Here is a 27516-nt window from a genome sequence, read left to right on the forward strand (position 1 = left end):
TCTCCCTTCAGATTTAAAAGGTTATTAATAATATCTTCGATGTCACATCTTCCCAGTTTAGCTGATCTTTTGCTGCCTACGCATGCTTACACAGCTCACAGAGCTCCCTGTATCAACTATCATACTTGACTGAGAAAGCTTTAGAGAACTTAACATTTTTATTATCAACAAATTGTAAATACGACGTTTACATTGGCGTTATTAATTTTTCACTTGAGTGTACGGAGGGGTGTCAGCTGTCAATGAGAGCAGACCCCCCCTTCGGCTGAGCAAACAATTTTTTTAATCGGAAATAAAGGGGAGTAAAAAAACACACACACACACTTTTTCATTGACAAAAAGTAACGACATACTCTGTTGTTTAAAGCACCACGTCTCTTCCCGTTAAAAAGAGGAGACACTTCACCAGAGCCTCTTACTAATAGTTTATGCTAACACCTAACTTTCTTAATGCGAGAAGTACTTCTGTAAGCAAAAAAAAAGGTGTTTTGGAGGGAACATGTGTACACAGCGCCCCCCCCCCCGGGTTCCAGTTAGTGCGTGATTACGCATCAATGAAAAAACGGAGGTTTAAAAAAAAAGAGAATTAGCTCACTGATAGTTTTATGTGGAGGCTGTGAACATTTTCACAAGTCTTGGTCTTTAAAATACTTTTGGTTTGAAGCCTTTATGTGTTTCCCCTCCAAAGATATGGACAGAAGAATATTCAAGCATGGTCAAAAGGCGTGGTTTTTATGGTCTGTAGCTCAAATCCTGCTTAATTAAAAATTAGACACAAGAAGAGTATTATTGGACAATGCTGTGATGCTAAAAAAAAAATCAATAATATTAATTCAAAGATCTAAATATAACGCTTACGCCTGACATTAGAGGTCCCCGCCTGCGGGGTGACCACTCGACAGCCGGCTGGCTGTGCCAAAAAATAAATAAAAACCAGTCTAACAACTCTTAAGCATACTGTAAATTTTGTTAACACAAGTTTATCAGTGAAAACACCACGGGCATTCTCAGAGTAGAATAGGCGTGCCTTCCAATCAAAGACAGTCCCCCTTCCCCCCAAGGAAAGACAGACAAATGTTTTCACTGCATATTTAGTAGCTATTCAGAGGGAAATGCGGTGATGTCACCGTGCAGGCGAGCACCTCTAATGTCAGAGGTGCTCTAAAATATAGCACCTTTATAGCACCAAAATATAAATTAGCTGAAATAATGTTTTTCTGGTAATCAAGGAATACATTTCATTTAGACCATACATTCCATATTAAGCCAATGTGAGCATTGTTATAACAAGCAAATTTGTCAAGAGTGAATTAAATCAATGAGTCTAAAAATGTTTTTTGGGGGATATAGTATATAGTATGTTAAGGACACTAGAAATGTATGTGAATCTTGTATTTTAAGTAACTACTAACTACCAAGTGAGCCAAATAGCTGCCTCTTATTTACCACCTCTTATGTACATAAATATTTAAAATAAAAGATACAGATGAACCACTGCAACGCGAGAATACAGAACAGCGTTCGCCTTTCATCTATTCCATTATTCATTTCACAAGACTGAAATTAATTTTGCCAAAGTTGATAACACTGACAAATCATCTAGTTTCTTACAAAATTATTCAGACCTTGTTTTCACATTATGGTACTTTAAAGCTTGCAATCATGGCTTTGAAGTAGCAATTAATATTTGTACATACACAACTTACGCCACACATTCAAAGCAAAACTAAAAAGACAGATGTAAATAGGTAATTAACAGAAAAGAAAAAATGGGAAAGTCAAGATTGCAGAAGTATTCCAAGCCTTTTGCTTGTCAAAACTAATTTAATTCAGGTGCACAAAAATACAGATTAGTTTAGTGGCTTCTGTCTGTGTGTAACAATATTGATTTACATGATTTCAGAATAAATGCACCCATCTCCGTAAGGTCCCTCAGTCAGGAAGTGAACTTCATTGAAAGTTGGAAACAGCTTTTGTTTTTGTATTTCATCTGCTAATGAACCTTGCTTTATGTTTAAAAGTATGGAAATTAAAATTCATTAATACTTTTAAATAATAAGTTTAAATAAAGTTTATGTTTTGTCTTTTGGCTAGACTTGACTATTTAGCCATGAGATATACAACAGATTGTCATTAAACAACCTTATGTTTATTAATCTCCCTTGTTATGCACAGTGAGAATGATAATGTAATAAGAATTAATTTAATCACAGAGTGCTCATAAATTGTGCTAGGAAGAAAACAGATAGGTGTTCTGAAAGGTCACATATAAAAATGTTTTCGATGGACAGAATGATAGATGAACATACTGTAGAGGAAAACAGTATAGGCATCGTTGATATGAGGACTTTTGAAACCAAATTTCCCAAATTTAATATGTGCTTTTCTATATTGGTACAGTGGGACTAATAGGCTCTAGTAAAAACTTACAGTATTCAGAATTGGTAATGGTTAGAAATCCTATTTTATGATAAGGGACTCTGGTCATAATCCTAAACGGAAAGCAACTCAGTATATACTGCAGTATATTTCTCTTTGCTTGGTAAAATTTGCATGGTCACTTGTTCTCAATATTTATAGATATCCATCAATACCACATCAATCAACGCTATTATCAGTTCAGGGAAAGATATTCTGCTTGCAATATGCATGAAGGTGTGGCTTTTAACAGCAATTGTAACAGCTCTTATCTGTTACCAAAGGGTGGAAATATTCCATTGTAATAAGAAAAGGAAGTAGATAGATTACATAGGTTTTTATATAATACATGCACTTAATTTACTATCCTCAGATGGCTGTTTATTCTCATTATGAGAGCTTGCTTTGTTGGAATTAGCTTGCTAATTCCAACTGAATAAATTAATTTTTCCTCAAATATAACAAAGAGAATTCCATATAGTACAAATGCAAGCAGTTCTCATGGCCAGATTCAAATTTTTTATTTTAAATTTTATGGGTATGTGGACACCTTTTTGAGGGCATTTTGTGAAATAAAAAAATAAATTTGTAATCAGTGTTCAATAAATGTAATGTTAAGATTAAAAGTTTTTGTGAAATCCCTCAGGGACAGGACAGTGTCTTTCTGGGATATTGATTAGGCAGAGCTGCAGCAGGAGATGCTTGTCAGCTCTCCTTAACTCAGTAACGCTGCACCTCCATCTGTATTATTCTTTCTTTTTCTACCAACCTCTTCAAGAACACACCGTCATGTTAAGTGAAAAAAAAAACAATAACAGAGAGAAACACACTGCCTTGAACCCTAGAAAATGACACATTTTAATTTTAGTGTTTAGTTTATAAGCTTGATATTTTAGTTGGTTTTGTTACATTATTAATTTGGGTGTCTCCTCGTACCAGAAAGCGCTAAAGGCACTCTTGCATTTTGAGTGTGGTTTTTGACTTTTTTTAAAATTGCAACCCATAAATAAAGCCATATGGATGTTTTTAGGTCACATATTCACAGCTGGCAACTTTTTCATGCATGTTCAAAAACATGATGACATGAGAAAGTGTTACCTGTAGGTTACCAAATAACTCTTGGGGTGCGACACTGGAAGTGAACTGCAGAATGCTGGAAATACACAACTCAGTAGAAATGGCAAGCAGCTTGGGTGCGGGAGCAGAGCATAAGCAGGGTTGATCATCTCCCAGTGGATCTAGAAGACTTCCCTGAAGCATTTCTCTTGATCTGTGAATCTCTTTGGGCAAGACCCCACCTCACAGGGGAATCTCAGGTGGTTGTCTCTACCTTAAGCCCTGATGATGCTTAACATTTCAAGAAGCCACTGTCCTCCTAAGTTCAAAAAGGACATTGAGTGTTTCCTGGAGTTCACTGGTTATTAAAGACGTATTAATTACATCACCACCACTGGGCCCCTGTCATTGAACTCACTACAAAAGGTAACCCAGACACAGATTAGAGGATGGATCAGTACCCTGCTGCTTTCCAGACTATTACAGATCAATTCTGCCAAGTCTCAGTGTTGCACTGCCCTGACCTTTCTCACCTGTTGAAGATGATGTATAGCTATAATGGTTATAGGCATAGAGTAATATCTGTATATATAGTACTGTAGCTGTCAAGCATTGTGGTGCAGTGCCTTTTTTCCCCATTTCCTTTTTTTTTCTTCAGTTGGTTTAATTCAGGTTCAGTATATACAGTACACTGCACCACACCTTTACAGACCTTACACTCCATACCTATTGCTACAATTAGCATCTCAGGAACAGCAACAGCATGTTGTTGATTCCATGTGGATATCGTTATCAGATGTAATAGCAGTTAGTGTGGCCCAAACTTAAAAATGAGGGAGATTTTCTTTGTTCATGCCTAAGGAGTCTTGAGAGAGAGCACATTTCGTGCTATTGGTTTTTACCTGTGAAAAAAATTGCCAGCTAAGTAGCATTTGGAAAACCAAGAAAATGTTTATCTTTATAGTGACTGCTTTGGGTTGTGTGGGTAAACCTGGTTGTTGTTTACTGCTAGAATGATCTGCAAAGCACTTTTATGTGAGCAATCCTGCTAACAGGACCTTTAGTTTTTACACGTACAGTATTTAGATCTCAAACAGTTTTCTGTTGGAATTAATTCTATTTAAATATAGTGAACACCTTCTTAGAAGTTCGGCTTGCATTTTCATTGGGCTGTTCTGAAACAGAAGTAATTTAAAAAATGCTTAGTGTTATCTCTGTGAAAACTGCCATCAATCACATGCAGGAAAAGGTTGGATAATTAGACAATGGATTAGGGGTGGCATGGCGGTGCAGTGGTTAGTACTGCTGCCTTGCTGCAATGGGGCCCTGGGTTCAATTCTGTACCTGGGGGTCTACCTGCATACAGTTTGGATGTTCTCCCCATGTTTATGTAAGTTTCCTCCCACAGTCCAAATACATACTGGTATTGCCAAAAACACATTGGAAAATTGTCCAATATGAGAATGTGTGTGTCTGTGAGTGCCCTTGGATGGACTGGTATCCTCTCCAGGTTAAACCCTGCCTTGTGTCTGTTGAATTGGGTTGATGGAGAGAAACTATTAGATTATGTAGTCTTTACTTTAGTAGAGTGCAGAGATATTTACTTGCTCTTATTATGTAAATTTCTCATTTTCTTCTATTTTGAAGTCTTTATCCTACATTTTTTTCATTCACAAAAGGAAATGTACGTTATCCCTTTTGTGGTGAATGCATTTTATTTTAGTTGAAATGCCAAGTGAAAGAGAAGACTACTGCATAATACATCCAAAATTTTCTCTGTATGTATATATTTGCTGTAGAAAACAAACACAGTGGGTTTGAATACTCTCTCCTTTCATTGTCATTGATACTATTGTTGTTCACCCAATTGAAGGGTCCTGTGTTTTTGGGAACCATTCTATTAAAAAGTAAGGCTCTAGTCCTCTATAACATTAGGTGTCATAGAATGGTTAATTTTTGCCTTATTAAAAGCTATTGCATGTCTGTTATCGCAGCACCTGGTGGCTTTTCTCTGTCAAAAATTGTTGCACTTTGTACAGAACTGAAGCATAATTGCAAAGGAGTACCCCGACATTTAAATATATATGGGAGCACTCCACAATTACCTTGGGCTGATACTGGTGTTGGACCATTTTTCACTGGGAGGGATTCATCAAGACTCCAACACCTTTAATGCTACATGCTGTTCTGAATTTTAGTGGTAGGTGGACCTATTAGGTGGAAGAATAGGTTCATGACAGGATGGCATCTTTGCAGGGTGTTTAGTAGGCATAGCTGCAGTAGGAGATACTTATCAGCTTCACTTGTTGTGCCTATGCAATCACCTACAGTATTTAACTCTCTCCCTCTCTTCCCAGCAATAACCTACTTTAGAGGCCACACTCTCTTGTTTAAAGCACCACATCTCTTCCCGTTAAAAAGAGGAGACACTTTACACTTTAACTCTTCAGTTCACAGAGAAATTTCACCAGAGCCTCTTACTAATAGTTTATGCTAACGCCTAACTTTCTTAACGCGAGAAGTACTACTGTAAGCAAAAAAAGGGAGGGGGGGGCAGTATTTCTTGCGTTGTACAGCTTTTCAGCTAAATATATTTAACACGTACGTGTAAATATATAAGTCAATTAAAATGACTTATAATTTGTTTGACAGAACAAAATTGCAACAATTTTATGAACAGGCTGTTTCGTGTTCTTCCTAAAATTGTTGAGCGGGGTGGGGGGCATTCGGGAATGTGAGTTATGCGAGTCAGATTATGAATAAATAAAAGCATTTTATTAAAAATGCGTTTGCGTTTGTCTGGGTGCTGTACCAGCTGTACAGAAAACTAAAGTGCCCTTTTCCATTCAACGGGTGTCTGAGTCGCTGTGTCCTATCTTCTGACAGTCGCTGTTGTGAATGTCTGTAGATTGTATCTTATTTTAAATTTTTGTTTTGTTTCACGTTAATTTTATAAGGGAGAGTGTCATAGATAAGACTCCCTTGCCCCCCCATCTTGATAAAAATACTTTTATTTTTTCCAAAATCTGGCAATGCCAGACAGAATTCACATTCGCTGTAGCCAAAGGGCCTTGCAGATCAGAAAAATCAAGGAATTAAACAATTATCGCGCCCGGCTCCTCAATGGAATCGCTTTAACCTGATAATGTGTCAAACATTTTCTGGCGTATTGTGTTTTAAAGAAGATGGGAGTTCTTCAGAAAAGTGTAATCTATACTGAAAAGCTGTATTTATTCAATACCACTTGATAGTTACATTAATGGAGATAAGAATTCAAGTTGATACTGTTTAGACTTTTAATTATTTTAAACTGTATTACAGCATCACAATGCACAATGCAACATAAATCGCTACCTTTGTCTTTTGCATAATAATGTTGACCTCTCTGTCCAGCAAATTAACAATAGTAATAATAATGAACTTTATTGTATATAGCACCTTTAAAGGTGGCTTCTCAAAGCGCTTTCACGATAAAACAACAATAACAACAACAATATTGTATTTCACTGCACTTTGACAGATCGTCTTTAAATCAGTTGTTGTCAGAATTTCCATGCCTCCAAACAAACAAGGGCTCTGAGAATGCCCCTGGGCTTTTCACTGATAAACTTGTGTTAACAAAAACACAAGTTTGCTTAAGAGTTGTTAAACCAGTTTTTATTTATTTTTTGACACAGCCAGCCGGCTATCGAGTGGTATTAAATGCAACTTTTTTGTATAGATGACTTTGCTAAAATGTATTTAAAAATAAAAACAATTACAATTGGCATGCCTGTAGCTTTTTCACGAAACCTGCTAGAGTTACGAAAACACTTGCTTTGTGACACATTGTGACTGTTTTCACAGCCTTTACAAGTCGTTTTTAAGCCATTTTTTTACCACGCTCGAATATTCTTCTGTCCGTATCTTTGGAAGGGAAACACAGAAAGCCTTCAAACCAAATGCATTTTAAAGACCACGACTTGTGAAAATGTTCACAGCCTCCACATAAAACTATCAGTGAGCTAATTCTCGTTATATTTTATCTAATTCTCTAATTATATCGTTATTAATTTCTTTAGATACGCAATTCCATATTATATTCCCTATTAATCAAATTCTAAAAGTATGCTTGTTTACTCCGGTATCGAGCGTATTCGCAGAAAAGCTTAGAACTACCACTTTTCTCACAGAGTACTGTATACACGTTATTTCACATGTTAGTTAAAGACTTTGATGCTTAAAATGTTTAGGGAGAAATGGAATACTGGTGTGTATTTTTCCTTTAAAGTACCGAGACCAGCCATATACAGTTTACATAATACTGTATGTTTATGTTCCAAAATTAATATCGTTTATGACCTTCACATGCATTATGCTCCTATTCTTTTTATGCTCAGCTACTAAAATTTCCCTTCAGTGGTAAAATTCCATATAAATATTCAATACTAAATGTGCACAGTAAAGACATTAAATATACATATACAGTACAGTTTGCATACAGCAATATGTTTATGTTCCTAAATCAATATCTTTTATGAGCATGTGAAAGGCATGGTGAATCAGAGATTCTTAAGAATTACTTTGCATGACTGCAAACAAATGCGTGATTGGATCAACGAAATGCTGTGGTGTTACTTTTTGTTAATGAAAAAATAAAATATTTTTGTTTACAAAGACGGTTACAAAGAATGTGGACCAGGGTAATACTTTGAGTTTACAGCTTGTCCAAGGTCATTCATTATTAATACTATTAGTAATATCTTCGGTAAAGACTTTGATGGCGACAGCTCAAACGCTGTACATGAGAGGTTGAGCTTTATTAGCTCCACCTGGCGGAAATTCCGGATTCTATTATTTTACTTGCGGTACCATGCGGTATTATGCGAGAAAATACGGTATTAATACGGTATTATACGGTAACTTGAGTTATACTGCGACAAGCGCACTGCATTTTAACGTGGTATCGCCCGCTTGTTTTGAATGGCTGCATCTGTACGTAATTCAGGCTTTATAAACTCACACCTGGGATTCGATTAATTAGGGTTATTAATTATTCATAAGCCTGAATTCATAAAGCCTGAATTACGTACTATGCCTACATCTGTAAAACGCCTTTGCTAGTTAATGCTACTTCACTTTCTCGGGGGTGATTTTATTAGGCAAAATCGAGGCTAACAGGCTTGTTTTGTGATCTTCCTGAGATTGTTAAGCGCAGTGTCAAAATGTTTCCAAATGAAAGGATTCACATGAAAGGCAGTGATGTCACCGTCCTGAGGCATGTGTGCGTGGCAGATCTGTGATGTGGTTGAGTGTGAATTGTGGTGAGCCTCTGATTGGGGGAAAAAAAAAGACCTGCTGACCTGTTCTACATACCAGGAAGAGAACAGAATATGATTTTTTCTATTCGAAACATGTATTTTAAACCTTTAATTAAGAAGTAAAAACCTTACAGCGTACACAGATTCTAAGCTGATCAGGAGGGAGAAAAATCACCCGTGTTTTGCACATAAAAAGTGGTTATTAACTATCGAAATCTGTTTTTAAAGCTTTTAAAGTCGTGCAATGTCTAAGCGGGAACACATCATTATATCTTATTTTTGATTTTTGTTTAAGAATTAAAAAAAAATCGTTTCCCCAACATAATTTTAAAGACCTCTACTTGTGAAAGTTTTTGCAGCCTGTACATAAAACTGTATACACAATACTGCTGAAACCAGGAACATCGTTATTAACTATTATTAATTTCTTTAGATACGCGATTCCATATTATATTCCCTATTAATCAAATTCTATGCTTTTGTTTACTCCGGTATCGAGCGTACTTGCAGAAAAGTACTGTATATAAATGTACAGTAACATGGTCAGAAGGAGCACGTAAAAATGTTTCCAAAATAACCACATGTAAGACTTTGATGCTTAAAATGTTTAGGGAGAAATGGAATACTGGTGTGTATTTTTTTCTTTAAACTTCCAATACCAGCAATATACAGTTTACATAATATGTTTATGTTCCTAAATTAATATCATTTATGACCTTCAGATGCGTTATGCTCCTCTTCTTTTTATGCCCAGCTACTAAAATTTCACTTTAGTTGTAAAATTCCATATAAATATTCAATACTAAGCAGATTAAAACGTGCACAGTAAAGAGATTAAATGATTAAATCTTTTCACTACCGACCAATGCACCACGAGTGCCCCTGTCAGTCATTTTGGCCAGCCAATCACGTACAGCGGAACGGCGCAGTGGCACACGCGTAGATGCCCATGGTACGGATTTGTACCGTGCATTTTGAATGGCTGCATCTGTATTTATGCAAAATACCTGCATTTCACCTTATAAAGCAGAATACCACAGACTCAAAATAGGTTATAATTACTCTATTACTTCATCGTTCACTTCACCTCCCCACCGATAGCTGATATGTGGTGAGCATTTTGGCACACTATGGCTGCCGTCACATCATCCAGGTGGATGCTGCACATTGGTGGTGGTGGAGAGGAGTCCCTATTACCTGTCAGCGCTTTGAAAAGCGCTATATTAGTGTAGGAAATTATAACTTTTGCATCTTGTGCGAGGACTTAGATTTCTTTGATTAGAGAAAAAACCCTAATGAAAAATGAATCTTTCTATATATAATGTGTGATTAAAATATATATAATTCTAGTGTTATTATGAATAATTTTGAGTTGTGTATGATCATTTAACGAAATTATTAGGTTTAAACAGGTTTATATCAATTAATCCAGATGAGTGGCAACTTGCACAAAGAGCCAGCTTCTTTCCCTCCTAAGGAATCTACCAGTTGTGTCTTATTCTGAAGGTTCTCCCAATCAACAGGTGGCCATTTTAGTTCCATTTAGTTAAGTCCACATCACAGGTTCAAACTCATACCTGTGTTTTGAGTTAAGAAGGTGGCTTTCTCAAAGCTATCTTCACTACATTGCAGTAGGGTCAGAGACATTGCAGCAGTACAAAGTGATACACTGATCAAAATCACCTGGTCAGATCGATGGGCCTCTGCTCTCCAGTGTTTCTCAAAGGCAGAACACACAGAGTATGATGAGTCATTGTCAGGCAGATCAAAGAGATCTTTCCTCTGCAAGGGCCTCTTGTAACCTAGAATAATAACCCTGCAACAATGGAAAGAGCAGTTCAGTTGTTAAACTTCTTTCCTGATTTATGGATTCACTTGATATAACAGATAACGTCCAGGCAAAGGTAAAGAATTAAGATATTTGAAATCACTAATTACAAAACAATAAAAATTTAACCGCAGTTTGGTGTACTATCAAATTCATAATCAGCCACATTTGCTTAACATTGTCTATCACTGCAGACACTATAACTAATAACACAACTCCACTAGAAATGTTCTTACATATCCACATAAATACACTATATTCCTATGCACTCACATGTATATATGGGTATAAGGTTTAAACAATTGGGTCACTGCTAAAATAAGACATGAATTTAATTTAAAAGGCTGATTATTTTTGCTGCCAGAGACATTTTGTGTGTATCATGCATCTAATAAAAACCTGACATTATGTTTGAAATTCATGAAATATCAGACAGATTGTTTTACGTCTTGGTCATGAGTGCTCAGAAATACCTCACATTACAAGATTCCTTTAACTCCCCAGATTCAGAAAATCCTGATAGAAGAATCAATCATATTTTCACCTTATCTGTTGTACAAATATTAATGCATCACTAATAAGAACCAATAAAAAGATTTATCAAAGCTGAATGCTGCCAATCTGAAAGTCGACATCAAATGTATTTAAAGATTTATTTTAGCACACACCGTGGGGCAAAGCCACAAACAACTCCCTTTCCTCAAACACCTATATTAGGAGCAGTTAAATGGCAAACACAGCTGTTTCGGTTCACTGTCAAAGAGAATGCATCTTATGGCGCTAACGGTTTTCTGCAATTATGCACAAAATCATTAGTTAGCTAAACAGAACACTGCATGTACAGGAAAAATATTTTAGCAAATTCTCATATCATCATTACTACAAGCTCCTTTTCCTCCTATGGAATCTACTAGCTGTGCCTCTTTCTGTAGGTTTTCCCTTTTGAAAGCGAGTCAAAATACAGTACAGTACTGTATTTAAAGCACGAAATTCCATGTTGATCTTCCGTTAATCTTGGAGAAATAAATTAAGTTCCGTTACCTGTTAAACCACCAGTAAGTCATCCGACTGAGGAAGGTGGCATTTTTCTCTGGGTTTTTGCTCTGTGAAACCACGAGAAGGGCAAATATGAGCACATTGCAAAGCAGTAACACAGTAACAGCGTGCAAGAAGTTACAACAGACCATTAAGTGTTATACAGTAGTCAGAAATACAAGTGGTGTTAGCTCCTGTTAAAGAACAGCACAAATCCTGCTAGTTTTATAGGTCAGTGTTCTCAGAAAAACATATGACAGGAGGCCATCTAACTTGTGTGGCTGCTAGCAGCCTAGTGATCTGTGGACCAAGCCATTTCTTGAAGGAAGTCAGGGCATCTCCAAAATGTGGCTGGGTAACTTTTACTCCCACAACAGACAACTAACTGCTCTTCAGTTTTTAATCCATTTCCCATTAGTTTCCACTTGTGTTATCTGGGGGGGACTGTTTCACAATGCGAGTTTAAACTGCTTTAAACCAATAACTGAGTTCAGATTAACTCCATTTCACAAAGAACACACATTTAAAGCAATTAAGGTTTGAACAATCTGAATAACTGCATTCATGCCACTTCAGTAGGCAGGCTGGTCAAGCATTAAATCCTTCATCCACGCCAGCAAAACCACTGTGAAAGAATATGCATTTTAATCCAGTATCATGAATTACTGCTCTTTATAGAACACTATAAGGATAAACTCTTGTGATAGCTGTTGCAAAAGCCAGAGACTATTCCTGGCAAAGAATCACTGATATCACTTAAAATGTAAAAAATACATTTCTCAAGATAAAGTATAAAAATTGGGAAAACATGCATGTGCTGGCAATACTTAATTTACATTATTATGAACCTGAAGTGGAGCTCCTCTTTAAGCTATTGTGTAGTTGTACAAGATTGTTTTTATGCATTTACAGTAGCTAGACCACAATGAGAGGACCCCATCAGCAGGATTAGACAAAACACAGGACTATCATCCACAGTGGTACTATGCAGTACAGTGTAACACAATCCTTTGAATGAAAACATTCCCTAATTTTAGCCAGAAAGATGCATAAACAGAGTAAGACTGGAGGAGAAGGAACCATCATCAACAGAATAAAGAATGTTTCATCATGTTTTCTGTTCATTTGACCCTGTGGGGTATTTAATGAACATGTCTAGCACTCTAGGGTACTAATTATATTAGGAAATGCTGCAAGAAATGTTCAGATAATTACAGGGAACAGAAGCTACATTTAGTGTGGACAATTATAAATTCTAGAATACTAACAGCTATTTCATGAAACTACTGTTTAAGGTATGTTATAATAATAATAATAAACTTTATTTTATATAGCGCCTTTAAAGGTGGCTTCTCAAAGCGCTTTACAGGATGACAATAACAATAAATAAGAAGACTACAATAATAAATAAGAAGATTTCACAAGACAGGACACAATTATAATTACAACAATACAACAATAACAATAGAGGAGACCGTGGAAGGTGGTATTAAGAAGAGCAGAGGGGTGAAGAATGGAACCAGTTAAGTAAAGGCTTTTCTGAAGAAGAAGGTTTTGAGTCTGGATTTGAAGGAGTTTAGAGAAGATGACTCTCTAATATCCTTGGGCAAAGAGTTCCAGAGCTTGGGGGCATAGCAGGAGAAGACCCTGTCGCCCATACAATGTAGACGGGCTTGGGGGACAGTAAGGAGGGCAGAATTTGAAGAGCGGAGGTTGCGAGGTGGGGAGTAGGGCGATAAAAGTTCAGACAGGTATTGAGGTGCTAAGCCATGTAAAGCCTTATAGGTGAGCATGAGGATTTTAAAGTCTACTCGGAATTTGACCGGAAGCCAGTGCAAGGACTCCAGGATAGGAGTAATGTGAACACTTGCACTAGACTTGGTCAGGATTCTGGCTGCTGAATTTTGGACATACTGCAGCTTGTTCAGAGTAGATTTAGATACCCCAGGAAGTAGAGCATTGCAGTAGTCAATTCGAGAGAATACAAATATGTTGATCAGCTTTTCAGCCACAGTTAATGATAGCATAGGGTGTAGTCTTGCGATATTTCTAAGGTGAAAAAAAGATGTTTTGACAGTATGCTGTACATGTGGGTCGAATGTTAAGCCAGAATCGAATATAACCCCAAGGTTTTTCAATTTTGATTGAAGCTCAAGTACAGAGCCATCTACAGACAGGGTTACAGGACTGGCTTTACGAAGTTGATGGGGGTTACCAATAAGCATGACTTCAGTCTTGTCACAGTTAAGATGAAGGAAGTTTTGAGTCATCCAAATTTTTATGTCAGAGATGCAATTAGATAGAATAGAGACAGCCACATCAGTGTCGGGTTTGGTATGGATGTATATTTGAGTATCGTCAGCGTAAAAATGAAAGCTGAGGCCATGTGATCTTAAAAGCTGACCAAGTGGGAACATGTAAATGCTGAAGAGCAAGTTGTCAATGTTCCATTGGTAAACACCCAAGAGAAATAAGAACATAACAAAAGGATGCAAACAAGGAGGCCACTTCACTTATCTTGATTGTGTGGTAGTTTAGAAGCTGTGTGAAACTAAAATTACATCTAGCCACGTCTTAAAGGTACCCAGAGTTTGGGTCTCAACCACGTTGCTGTGAATCCTATCCCAGACACCCTCTACTCCCTGTGTAAAAAGGTGTTTCCTATAGTCTACCCTAGCCAAATTCCCTTTTATTTTCACATTTTCTTTTTTTACTACTCAGTGAGAAATAATTTCCTGGCTTGACTATCTATATTCTTTTACTTTATATACTTGAATCAAATTTCCTCTCACTCTCCTAGACTTAAAAGTTCTTGGTAAGGCTGGATTTCACACATTTTTCGATATACCCATTTTCCCATACAGTATATCATTGTCTTGATAAGGACATGGGAGAAAATAAACATCCAAATTATTTCATGCAGCTCCGCATCACACATGTAATATGTGTGGCATGTGCTCCTACTAGGAATGTAGTGTGAACTTATCGATGTTAAACTTGACATGTATCTGCACAATCTTTGAATTTGCCTCAGTCTTTTTGTAATTTCCTTGCCGTTATCTTTGACACTTACACTATTTTTGTAATCTTAAATAAATTAACTAGTATTATAACTATACCAGAATCATTAATAGAAATCAGATAGAGTGATGTGCATACAGTAAGTCCCTGTGGCAAGCCACTGCTTAACCAAATTGGCTAGATGAGCCAGCTGTCCTTCTCTCATTTCTGGCCAAATTTCCCATTGGCCCTTACCAATCATGGCCTCCTACTAATCCCCATCTATGAATTGGCTTCATTACTCTGCTCTCCTCCCCACTGATAGCTGATGTGTGGTGAGCGTTCTGGCACACTATGGCTGTCGTCGCATCATCCAGGTGGATGCTGCACATTGGTGGTGGTGGAGGGGAGTCCCCATTACCTGTAAAGCGCTTTGAGAGGAGTGTCCAGAAAAGCGCTATATAAGTGTAAGCAATTATTATTATTATTACTATTATTATTTCTAATTAGTCAATTTCTAGAAGGTAACTATTGTGTATCTGCGAATTAGAAGCTGTGCACCTTAAGGTGACACACTCTTACTTGTTTGTCAACCATATGCTACTGTATATTACAATGGATTCCTATGCCCTTTAATTTGAACATCTTTTCATCCAGAGCTTTTTAGAAAACTAACTGTTGTATGCCTTAGTGATATCTACTATACCTGTTGCTTTTTTTGAAGAATGTCAAAAGAAGTTGAACAAAATCTTACCTGTCCAAATCCATGTAGGTATGTGATATAATACCTTTGTTTTCAAGCAACTCTTTAAATTTCTCTCCAATTTGCAAATTATTAACTCTAATTGAAATAAGACTCAATGATCTATAATTTTGCTTTCCATTTTTCTAAAAATATATAACTAATCATTTATTTAATCGGCTAAATATTTCCCCCCCTTACTGTAAGTGATCTTAATCTTTTAGTTATTTTGCTGTTGAAAAACATTTTAAAATTGTTTTTTCTTTGTCTAGGGTTTCCAATACATACCTTAATCTAATGTATTTACCTGTGCTTACAACTCACTCATTTTAGATATTGCTTTTTTATTCACTCCATAAAGTGCTTTGTCTTTACTTTAACCTTATATCCTCCATTAAAGTCATATTTGAGGCTACACGTACATTTGCTTTTAATACAACACTTTTCATTACCAAGCACCACATTTTTATCTCAGATTCATTTCAGTTTGTTATATGCACAAGTGCAATGAAATGCTTATTTGCAGGTATGCTCCAATACAAAGTATTAAGGAATTACCAAAACAAACACAGAACAGCAAGTTAAGTAACATACAACATGAAAAGAAAACAACAAATCAGACAGTGTGAGAAGAGGAAAAAAAACATCAGTGCTAGTAGTGGTAGCAGTAGAGTTCAGTAATCTGACAGCTTTTGGGAAGTAACTGTCTCTGAATCTGGAAGTTTGTGCCTTTATGCTCTTATAATGTTTACCAGAGGAAAGGGGAGAGAAAAGTGAGAAACCGGGATGATTTTTATCCTAAGCAATACTTCCAGCCTTCCTGAGACAGCAAGTTATAAAATATCCATAATAGAAGAGAGCCGTACTCCAGTAATGGACTAGGCTTACCTGATCACCCCCTTCTGGTCAGACAACAAGCTGCTGCCAGACCACACTGTAATCCCACTCATGAGCATACTAGAACTGGAATGGACAGTTCTGGTATATACAGTGGTGTGAAAAAGTGTTTGCCCCCTTCCTGATTTCTTATTTTTTTGCATGTTTGTCACACTGAAATGTTTCAGATCATCAAACAAATTGAAATATTAGACAAAGATAACATAAGTAAACACAAAATGCAGTTTTTAAATGGAGGTTTTATTATTAAGGGAAAAAAAAAATCCAAACCTACATGGCCCTGTGTGAAAAAGTGATTGCCCCCCCTGTTAAAACATAAATCAACAGTGGTTTATCACATCTTTGGAAAGCTGAGCTCAATTTCTCTAGCCACACCCAGGCCTGATTACTGCCACATCTGTTCTCAATCAAGAAATCACTTACAGATGCAGCCATTCAAAATGGGTGGGGTATTTCGCGGCATACCCCAGTGGGCGTGTCGCAGTATCACGCGGTTAATCGCGTCATTTGACGTCATGCCGGAAACTATCCGGTGTCACCTTGTAAAACCGCCAGGGGGAGCTTAACCTCTCATGTACAGCATTTGAGCTTTTAATTTTGAACTGTGTATTACAGCATGTTAATCATCAGTCATTAAAATGTTGGTATATTTTATGAAAGCAAGATTGCTCAGTCGGACAAAAGTACACAACCTACCTTTATCAGAAATATTTATGCATCACAGCCTTTACCGAAGATATTACTAATAGTATTAATAATGAATGACTTTGGACAAGCTGTATACTCAAAGTATAATTTCTTTAGCACATTTGTACAACCACTTGGAATCTGTCCAAGCCATACTTTGTCAGGCATTTTGTTTTACTTCAACGGGCATAAAAACTCCCTTCCTTTTAACAGGGCGTTTCATAATTTCTAACTACGAAAATGATTTAAAATGCGACACTTATCATTCAACTAGAGCTCAAAATATCACAAGGATCCTCAAGAGCACAGCAAAGACTGTATTAAAAGATACTTATATGAGATACATGAGAATCCAGGCTTTTTTTATCAACGCTTTCTTTTCCGTATACCAGATATTATGGAACCACTTCAGAAGGGTGTCAGCCAGTCAGATTCCAGGAATCGGTACTTTAAAGGAAAAATACACACCGGTATTCCATTTCTCCCTAAACATTTCAAGCATCGAAGTATTTAACTAGCATGTGAAAGAGCGTGTGAAAAAGTGGTAGTTTTAAGCTTTTCTGCTAATATAATATGGAATCGCGTATCTAAAGAATTTAATAACGATATGATTATATTCGTGTACTGCGACAGGGCTGTGTAGGGCTGTTTCGCCTCTCTCTTCATGCGACTTCCCTTGTAGCCTACTGGTCTACGTGCCCAATTACCAACTCACGGTTCAAATCCAGCTGGTGCTGGACTTTTCTTTTAACAAACATTTCTTCGAAAAAATAGAATAGCGATATTATGGACAATCAATTAACTTTTATATTTCAAAATATCACAACATGATCGATTCTAAGTCATTTTTGATAACAATGAATAGTCACCTTCTTCCCTTCTGACAACGGTCCCTGCTTCTGCTTCCTGCTTCTATTGTGTGTGTGTGTAATAGAGTAAATTTTTATAGAGAAATGGAGGCTGGACAGTATGCGATACAATATAAACATTTATATTGATTTAAATCGTGTTTTGATTTAAATCGCAAACGCGTGTTTAATTATATGTGTTTTTTTTAATCATAATCAGGCTAATGCAACATAAGTTGATACAGTATCTCTGTCTTCTAGGTATCTTAATAAACTTTCAGCATAGCTTTCTACCCGTTTAGATTTATATTTCTTGGGATTTTGGGATCAAACGTGGAAGGATTAGATTGTAATCGTTTTTATTTTTCGAATACGTTTTAGAAAAGTGTAATCTATACCTGCCCAGACTGTACGCCTTCCTAAACCCCGCCAATCTGGTCATGTTTCTCTATAACAATAATAAAAAACTTAATAATAAATTTTACATATCACCTTTAAAAGTGGCATCTTAAAGTAATACAGTAGATCGAAAAACAGTTAAAAGGGACCAAAGTAAATACCAGACAAACGCAAACGCGTTTTTAATAAAATGCTTTTATTTATTCAGCAGAGAGTGAGAGGGACATCCAGCAGAGAGAGAAACCGATGAGCTAATACCAGGGAAAGACACTCCTATTTTATTTAAAACACAATACGCCAGGAAATGTGTCTGATGCATTAGCAAGTTAAAACAATTGGGTCGAAAACCTGGGCGTAAAACCATTTCCTTTTTCTGATCACTCGCTTTCTGGATACACGTCTCACCTGTCCTGTTCTTTGTTTTCCTGGTTTGCTGATTATGCCTGCTGCGGTCCACTCCTACCCTCACACCTAAAGAAGACTATTTTAAATTTCTTGGCGCAGTTCATTGTGCAATTAACCCTTGTATGTGCTGTCCGCGCTCAAAATGCAATTTAAAAAAAGTCAAAAACCGCGCTCAAAATGCAATTTAGAGCTTTCTGGCAAGAGGAGACACCCAAATCAATGTAACATGCCACAGTTTGTGCATGAACAGGGTTATACTGCCTATTCCCTTTGATACCCGATTAAAAAAAAAAAAAAATGTTTTGAATCCCCGGCGGAACCGGGCATCCATATGAATCAAGTAACAGGTTTATTCCATGCTGAAAAAAAGAAGAAAGAAAACACATTCCATAAGAATTGACTGAGCTCCGCTCTGTACCACGCAATGATCCCCCCGGAGTCTCTGCCCCGGGTTATTTGGGTTTTTAGACAGAGGGTAAAAAACTCTCTGGCTTGAACTCCCCTTCCCTGGGTATTGTCTGTTTTTTTGTTAACAAGGCTCGCCAGCTAATGTGAATCGAAACCTGTCTTTCTAGCTTTTAAAGTCATGCGATGTGTAAGCCACAATTCAAATAGAGAAAAAAAGAGCTGACTGACAAGATTTAAGATGTGGCTGTCAATGTTGGATTAAAAAAAACACATTGCCCGACGTTTGTTGCATTGCTTGAAAAATAACTTTATTTCGAGAGACTGGATAAGTAGTTCAAGTGTTTTTTTTAACTTCCTGAAAAACAACTAATAATTTAACTATATGTGCAAACGTTTTATGATATGTCGCTGTTGTGAATGTCTGTGGACATGTGCTGGCTGGACAGGAGGCTCTACTGTACACAGAGAGGGGCGGGAGGAGGGGACAAGCCGATACATACTCTTAGAGTTTGATTAATAGGGAATATAATACAAAAATATAGTACTAAAAATAAGATACACTCTACAGACATTCAGAACAGTGACTGTCAGAAGATAGGACACAGCAGCTCAGGAACCCGCTGAATGGAAAAGGGGCACTTTAATGTTCTGTATGGCTAATACTAAAGCCAATACTAATATTCAATACTTTAATATTCTTTTCTGTATGTTTAACAATAGTGGGTACTGGCCTAATTCGTCCCTGCTCCCGTTGTTAGGTGTTAATGTGTTGTTAAGTGTGAATTTGTACCTGTTTCCCTGAGGTCTGGCTTTTTTTCTGGAAAACCATAACTCTGGTCTTGTCCAGATTGACTGTCGGCGCCCAGGTCTGACAGTGCTGCTCCAGCAGTGCCAGGTTCTGGCGCAGCCTCTGTTCTGTGGGCGACAGCGGGACCGGGTCGTCTGCACAGAGCAGGAACTCGATTTCCATAATTAATGCAGATCAGTAAATCAAGGGACAAAGCAATTATTGCGCCCGGGTCCTCAATGGGCTTTGACGTGCTAATGCGTTGGTTTAACAGTCCGGGTGTGGCAAGCCTCTAATGTCTCCCGACTTCGGCAAAAGGCACCCGCCTTTCATTGGAAGACAATGAACATTCTAGCCGTACATGTGAATATAGCATAAATACACCAAGGGATTGGGTGAGCTCCCATCACAAAAAAAACTGCGAACCTGCACTACAGCTACCACAGTACAGTATGGAGACCAAGACCTTTTATGGGAAGAGACGGGGTGCTTCTGCCGCCCCAGCTTCCAAAGAGCGAAGGGTAAGCAAATACAGCAGACTTCATCTGAAATACGCGATTACAGCGCATATTACAAGGTATATTTTTTAAATTCAATTATAATTATTTCTTCGTAGCCTGTTCTTCAAGAAAACACCGCACGGGCGAAACGATCTTTGAAATCTACCACAAGGACAGTAAAAAAGAAGGCGGTAAGACGGAAAAAAAGAAAAGTTTATTCTGATGTCTGTTCCGCAACTGATGAATACTACTGTGTGACTTTATTTCTTACATGATTTATGTTATTTTGCCACAGGCCGTGGGTCTCCGCTCTCGGCCACTGGCCAGGGTGCCAACATGTAGAAGCAGCACCTGTGTGGAGACATTTCGGCAGCAGCGGGAGCAGTACGATGCATTACTGGGGAGGATTGGGAGGCTAGAGACACTCCTGAAAATGCAGAGGAAGGAGACAGTATGTTCCAGCAGTCAAACAGTTGAGCAGCTGTCTCCCCGCAGAGCACACACCGCCTCAGGACACTCCATCCCGGCCTCTCCGCTCACCACCGCGCAGGAATTTGTTGATGCTGTCCCTGCCGTCTATCTCCCCCCAGGAAGCACCGTTCACAGAGCGGAATTCACAGACGCCAGTGGGATGAATAATTCTCCCAGATATCCAACTGTTACCCATCACTCAGGAGATGGAGGGGGGGTTGTACTTGCAGTGCATCGGCATAGACGGGAAAGCAAGAGCCGACTGCTACGCCGCCCTCGTGTTTCGAAATCTTGTGACTTTTGAAATTTACTGGGGGTGGACCACGTCTGTAAATTTCAATGGGTCTAGAGGCAAAAGTGCCTTGCCTTGCAATCTCCGGGAAACCATTAGTCGCATGGTGAATCAGAGATTCTCAACCCTTACTTCGTGCGACTGGAAAAGAATTCGTGATCGGATCAACGAAATGCTTCGTACAAGGAGGCGCTCTTTTCCTCTAGTCTAACAGTCTGTCCACAAACAAAACATTCCTGTTAGACAAGAGGAATTGAAAAAAAACAATTTTGTCAATGGAAACCGGTGTGTGTGTCTCTCTCTGCTGGATGTCCCTCTCACTCTCTGCTGAATGAATAAAAGCATTTTATTAAAAACGCATTTGCGTTTGTCTGGTATTTACTTTGGTCCCTTTTAACTGTTTTTCGATCTACTGTATTGCTTTGAGATGCCACTTTTGAAGGTGATATGTAAAATAAAGTATTTATTATTGTTATAGAGGAACATGATCAGATTTTCCCTGGTTCAGAAAAAAAGATCTAAAGTGCTACACCTAACATTCTTAATTCGATGTATTTAAAGCAGTGAACTACTGTAGGTGTAACATAACATTCAGAAATACAATCGAGAATAGTTTTGTGGTGTTTGTTTAGATGAAACGTTCCTAAAACGTATAACGTAACAAAATTATTAAAATTACAATTAAAATCGATTAAAATCTGTAATCTTTCCACTTGTACCGTATGTCATCGGAAAGTTTCTGCTTTGTGTAAGGATGGTATCAAAAAAGTAATCTTAAGTGGTGAGAAAGCCGTGCTCAATGTATTTAAGGGACTTAAAAGTAAAAGGAGATGCTTCATATTGCTTGACTAATTTTAAAAACTAAGTTATAAATGCAGACGCTCCCTCGGTGCCGCGCCGGGTGTAAATATCAAAATATACATTCGTCCCGGGCACAGGCCGAAGAGCGCCCGGCTGGGGTGCGCGGGGAAGAGCAGGACACTAGTGAAAGGCGGGGTTTAGGAAGGCGTACAGTCTGGGCAGGTATAGATTACACTTTTCTAAAACGTATTTGAAAAATAAAAACGATTACAATCTAATCCTTCCACGTTTGATCCCAAAATCCCAAGAAATATAAATCTAAACGGGTAGAAAGCTATGCTGAAAGTTTATTAAGATACCTAGAAGACAGAGATACTGTATCAATTTATGTTGCAATAGCCTGATTATGATTAAAAAAACACATATAATTAAACACGCGTTTGCGATTTAAATCAAAACACGATTTAAATCAATATAAATGTTTATATTGTATCACATACTGTACAGCCTCCATTTCTCTATAAAAATTTACTCTATTACACACACACACACAATAGAAGCAGGAAGCAGAAGCAGGGACCGTTGTCAGAAGGGAAGAAGGTGACTATTCATTGTTATCAAAAATGACTTAGAATCGATCATGTTGTGATATTTTGAAATATAAAAGTCAATTGATTGTCCATAATATCGCTATTCTATTTTTTCGAAGAAATGTTTGTTAAAAGAAAAGTCCAGCACCAGCTGGATTTGAACACACAACCCGTGAGTTGGTAATCGGGCACGTAGACCAGTAGGCTACAAGGGAAGTCGCATGAAGAGAGAGGCGAAACAGCCCTACACAGCCCTGTCGCAGTTCACAAATATAATCATATCGTTATTAAATTCTTTAGATACGCAATTCCATATTATATTCCCTTTTAATCAAATTTAAAAGTATGCTTGTTGACTCCGGTATCTCTTTAGTTAAAGACTTAGATGCTTAAAATGTTTAGGGAGAAATGGAATACTGGTGTGTATTTTTTCTTTAAAGTACCAAGACCAGCCATATACTGTATGTTTATGTTCCAAAATTAATATCGTTTATGGCCTTCACACACGTTACAGTATGCTCCTATTCTTTTTATGCTCAGCTACTAAGATTTCCCTTCAGTGGTAAAATTCAATATCTACAACGGGCACAGCAAAGTCGTTTACTGTAAGTCTTTCTACGACAGACCAACGGACCACGAGTGCCCCTGTCGGTCAACCAATCACGTAACGCGGTACCGCGCGTCATCTTGCGTCACATTGCGCGACGCCACCTGCGGTACGTGTCTGTAACGCGCACTTTGAATGGCTGCATCTGTAAATAGGACCTGCCTGACAAAGTGAAGTAGACCAAAAGATCCTCAAAAGCTAGACATCATGCTGCGATCCAAAGAAATTCAGGAACGAATGAGAAACAGAGTAATTGAGATTTATCAGTCTGGAAAAGGTTATAAAGCCATTTCTAAAGCTTTGGGACTCCAGCGAACCACAGTGAGAGCCATTATCCACAAATGGCGAAAACATGGAACAGTGGTGAACCTTCCCAGGAGTGGCCGGCCGACCAAAATTACCCCAAGAGCGCAGTGACGACTCATCCAAGAGGTCACAAAAAAACCCACAACAACATCCAAAGAACTGCAGGCTTCACTTGCCTCAGTTAAGGTCAGTGTTCATGACTCCACCATAAGAAAGAGACTGGGCAAAAATGGCCTGCATGGCAGAGTTCCAAGACGAAAACCACTGCTGAGCAAAAAGAACATAAAGGCTCGTCTCAGTTTTGCCAGAAAACATCTTGATGATCCCCAAGACTTTTAGGAAAATACTCTGTGGACTGATGAGACAAAAGTTGAACTTTTTGGAAGGTGTGTGTCCCATTACATCTGGCGTAAAAGTAACACAGCATTTAAAAAAGGAACATCATACCAACAGTAAAATATGGTGGTGGTAGTGTGATGGTCTGGGGCTGTTTTGCTGCTTCAGGACCTGGAAGACTTGCTGTGGTAAATGGAACCATGAATTCTGCTGTCTACCAAAAAATCCTGAAGGAGAATGTCCGGCCATCTGTTCGTGACCTCAAGCTGAAGCGCACTTGGGTTCTGCAGCAACCCAACACCAGCAAGTCCACCTCTGAATGGCTTAAGAAAATTAAAATGAAGACTTTGGAGTGGCCTAGTCAAAGTCCTGACCTGAATCCGATTGAGATGTTGTGGCATGACTTTAAAAAAGCGGTTAAGGCTCGAAAACCCTCCAATGTGGCTGAATTACAACAATTCTGCAAAGATGAGTGGGCCAAAATTCCTCCACAGCGCTGTAAAAGACTCATTGCCAGTTATCGCAAACGCTTGATTGCAGTTGTTGCTGCTAAGGGTGGCCCAACCAGTTATTAGGTTTAGGGGGCAATCACTTTTTCACACAGGGCCATGTAGGTTTGGATTTTTTTTTCCCTTAATAATAAAAACCTTCATTTAAAAACTGCATTTTGTGTTTACTTGTGTTATCTTTGTCAAATATTTCAATTTGTTTGATGATCTGAAACATTTCAGTGTGACAAACATGCAAAAAAATAAGAAATCAGGAAGGGGGCAAACACTTTTTCACACCACTGTATATTGCCAATAACTGATCCATCCTAGAGTGGTACATCTTCTAACAGTCCTGTAAATTTTAACAGGACTTCACAAACAAAGAACTACTTAACTCAAGAACAATTATCAATGCTAAGAAACAAAGAAAATGCAGCGATCCTCATTTCATAGGTCAATGTGTGATATCGCCCGGGGGAGCAGTGGGTCATACTGAGCCTACAGCATTTCTCATTTACTGTTCAATTTCATTTACTTCACTATTAATACCTTTGAACAGACAATAATAGTGTGATTTTTTTCCCCCAACAAGGAGTCTTTATTAATGCTTAGCTTTATTAATGTTGCTGCTGCTATGTGACCTGTAAGTTAAAGCCAGCATTCAGTCATCTCTCCAGGAAACAGCAGCAGGTGTCAGATTCACATAATGACAACTGCTTTCATACGCTGCTGTTGTCACTGGCCCATAAAAAAACAAACTTATTTTCACACTCAGTTTTTGCTATTTCAACATTTTTCTAATAAGGTACAAAATATGGTTTATATACTGTAAAGTGAAACAAATGAAACTCCATATAATTTTTTGGGTGGGTTTATAAACATATTACTACATATTAATTCAAAAAGGAGACTCACTATGAGAAAAAACAGAATAAATTATGTAATTTAATTCACTTGATAATTTTAAGCAAGAATGAAATGATGAGTAATATTTTCACAAAATATTTCAATGAGGAAAGATGCAGCTCCGCTTACTGTTTGTATTTTATGTAAACAAATACACTTCCACAATAAAGTTTGCTCTGCATCGATAGATTTCCGTATTTTTATTATACAGTACACATAAAGCAGGTTTTCATGCACTGAAGTAACTAAACGTGCCACCAGACCGCACAAGCACTTCGGGAAAGTAGTCAGCCGCGTACACCTTTACAACACTCATCACACATTGTCTGTTCACGCCTATTCAACCGAGTTTTATAATTCTGTTGCTGTCATCGATTAAATTATCAACTTGTCAGGCAGCTATGCACGTTGCTACGAGATTTTTTTAGTTCCTGAAAAAACATGGTGGGAATGACAGACTCTTCGCTAGACAGGTAGAGGAACTGCCTCTCCAGCCACCGCGTACTGTGTATTGTTTGACTAGTTATATCACAGTTAAAAAGTTTTTACCTTATTTTGAGTAATCTTCTTTTCGTACGAGCCATTTCTCAACAAAAATGCTTTTGCCAGCTTGATCATGATGAAGAACTACTGAAAAAGAAGCGGAGCGAATAGGCTTGCGTCTTCAATGCACAGCAAAGATAGCTCAAAAGCACACCAGCAGTTTATATACCATTTAATTTATGAACGTGGAGGAAAGCTGATGCAGAAAGATGAAATGATAAAACGCTGCTGAGTAGCTCTATTCTAGAACTCTTATCCCATCATGGTCGAGCACTTCCTTGTTTCCCCGTATCGGACAAAGCTCTGTTCCTTGCCACACACAGCTTCAACCTCGACTCTGTGTCCAATCAGAAGGCCACTCTACAGAGTCTAACGCACCAATTTTCTACGTTCAGCTCAGCAGGTGTAGCCTTTACTGGACAACTAAAAGTACAAGGGATTTGAGAAAGACACCACTTTAATGCTGTTTCCTTTAGTTCAGGCAGAAACATATTTACGAATGAGAATTGTGTTCATAAAGAAATTAAATAATTTAAAATAATTTAAATCGACTTCAACAATCAGGAAACATGGTGTGAATTTCTAGCAATTTCATGGTGGGAATTTCTAATATTTTCAAGACTATTAAATATAAATATATATTATAAATACATATATATTAAATATGTTTTGACTTTCTAATGGAGGTGTTCTATATATTTGATCAAATTTGGTATTCTAACGTGAGGTGAAGTATTGGAGTCTGTTTTGTAAAGACTATAACACTTCTTTGGTATTATTTAGAACCAACCTGGTATTGTGGACAAGTAGCAAAAATAATGTCTGTTGTATATAAAGCCTATATTTTCAAGAATTATCAAAGAAGTCAGATGCAGTTAAATAAGTAAAATCAAAAGTTACATATAAATGAGTAAAAGTACTCAAATTCTGTTTACAAAGAACAAAGCAGTTAACATCAACAGCAAAGTGAGAATACCTCAGCCCTGAGAGCTAAATAAGACAATTAAAACTATTCCTTTATGTTTCATTATAGTAGAACAGTTTTGATCCACGTGACCCTGTATTGGATGAAATAGTTCAAAAATGGGTTGATGAATAGTAATAATAAGAAATAATATTGAGTGGCTATCGTTATTGTCAATGTTGTGAAACCACAGAGGAACAATCCTAGGCATTTTTAGAATAATATCTAAAAGAGGCAAAATAAGTTTGCAAAAGGATGCTCAAATCTGGACTTATGCAAATAAATCACATTATTTATACAGTTTCTAAAGACTTAAGAAAACCTTTTTATGTATGTGATTAGGTAATTAAGATCCTCAAAATCTCTACAATTTAAGACTAAATCTTTTTCAGTCCCCCTTTTTGTAAAAAACTTGTCACTCTTGTGTATGTAGTTATATGATATGCTGAAATATTAATTAATTATTCTGGAAAATTTGAAATTTAAGTCTGTCATTGCAATTCTACAGTAATTATAAATCTTATTTACAGTAGTTACATTTGAATAGCACTTTTATCTGCAAACATCCCAGAGTGTTTTACATACAGGAGGGGGGACTTAATCCACTTGATTGAAAAATTATATGGCAACAGGGATAAAATGCAAACTCCAAAAAGAATATGCCCCAGGCCAATAATTTAACTCAGAATCCAAGAACTGTGAGGCAATAATGCTAATACTGCCTCCATAAAATCTCATGATTTTGTAAAGGCATTTATTCTGTTTTGGTAATATTAGATTTTTTAGGTAATCCATATACAAGTACAGTACATGCCTTTTTTCAAAAAGATAAAGGATTTCAGTATTAAGACCTTCTGTATGAAATTAAATTGTTTTAGAAATAAAAACAATATATATTT

General features: G+C 37.4%; 1 protein-coding gene across 3 annotated transcripts in view; it reads right to left on the reverse strand.

Annotated features, from left to right (window-relative positions):
- The window catches only part of LOC148830748 (ATP-binding cassette sub-family C member 1-like), a 291300-nt gene extending 265306 nt beyond the window's left edge, over window positions 1-25994 (reverse strand). For all 3 annotated transcript variants that reach the window (XM_088921193.1, XM_088921196.1, XM_088921194.1), the window contains exons 1-3: window positions 25660-25994; window positions 11644-11705; window positions 10458-10590 (exon numbers count right to left, since the gene is read on the reverse strand). In XM_088921193.1, the coding sequence (XP_088777319.1) occupies window positions 10458-10590; window positions 11644-11705; window positions 25660-25728 (264 nt within the window). In that variant the 5' untranslated portion in view covers window positions 25729-25994. The remainder of the gene's footprint in view (window positions 1-10457; window positions 10591-11643; window positions 11706-25659) is intronic.
- Between the last annotated feature and the right edge of the window lie 1522 nt (window positions 25995-27516).

The sequence above is a fragment of the Atractosteus spatula genome, chromosome 7, assembly GCF_055471065.1.
Source record: "Atractosteus spatula isolate fAtrSpa1 chromosome 7, fAtrSpa1.hap1, whole genome shotgun sequence".
Taxonomy (NCBI): Eukaryota; Metazoa; Chordata; class Actinopteri; order Semionotiformes; family Lepisosteidae; genus Atractosteus; species Atractosteus spatula.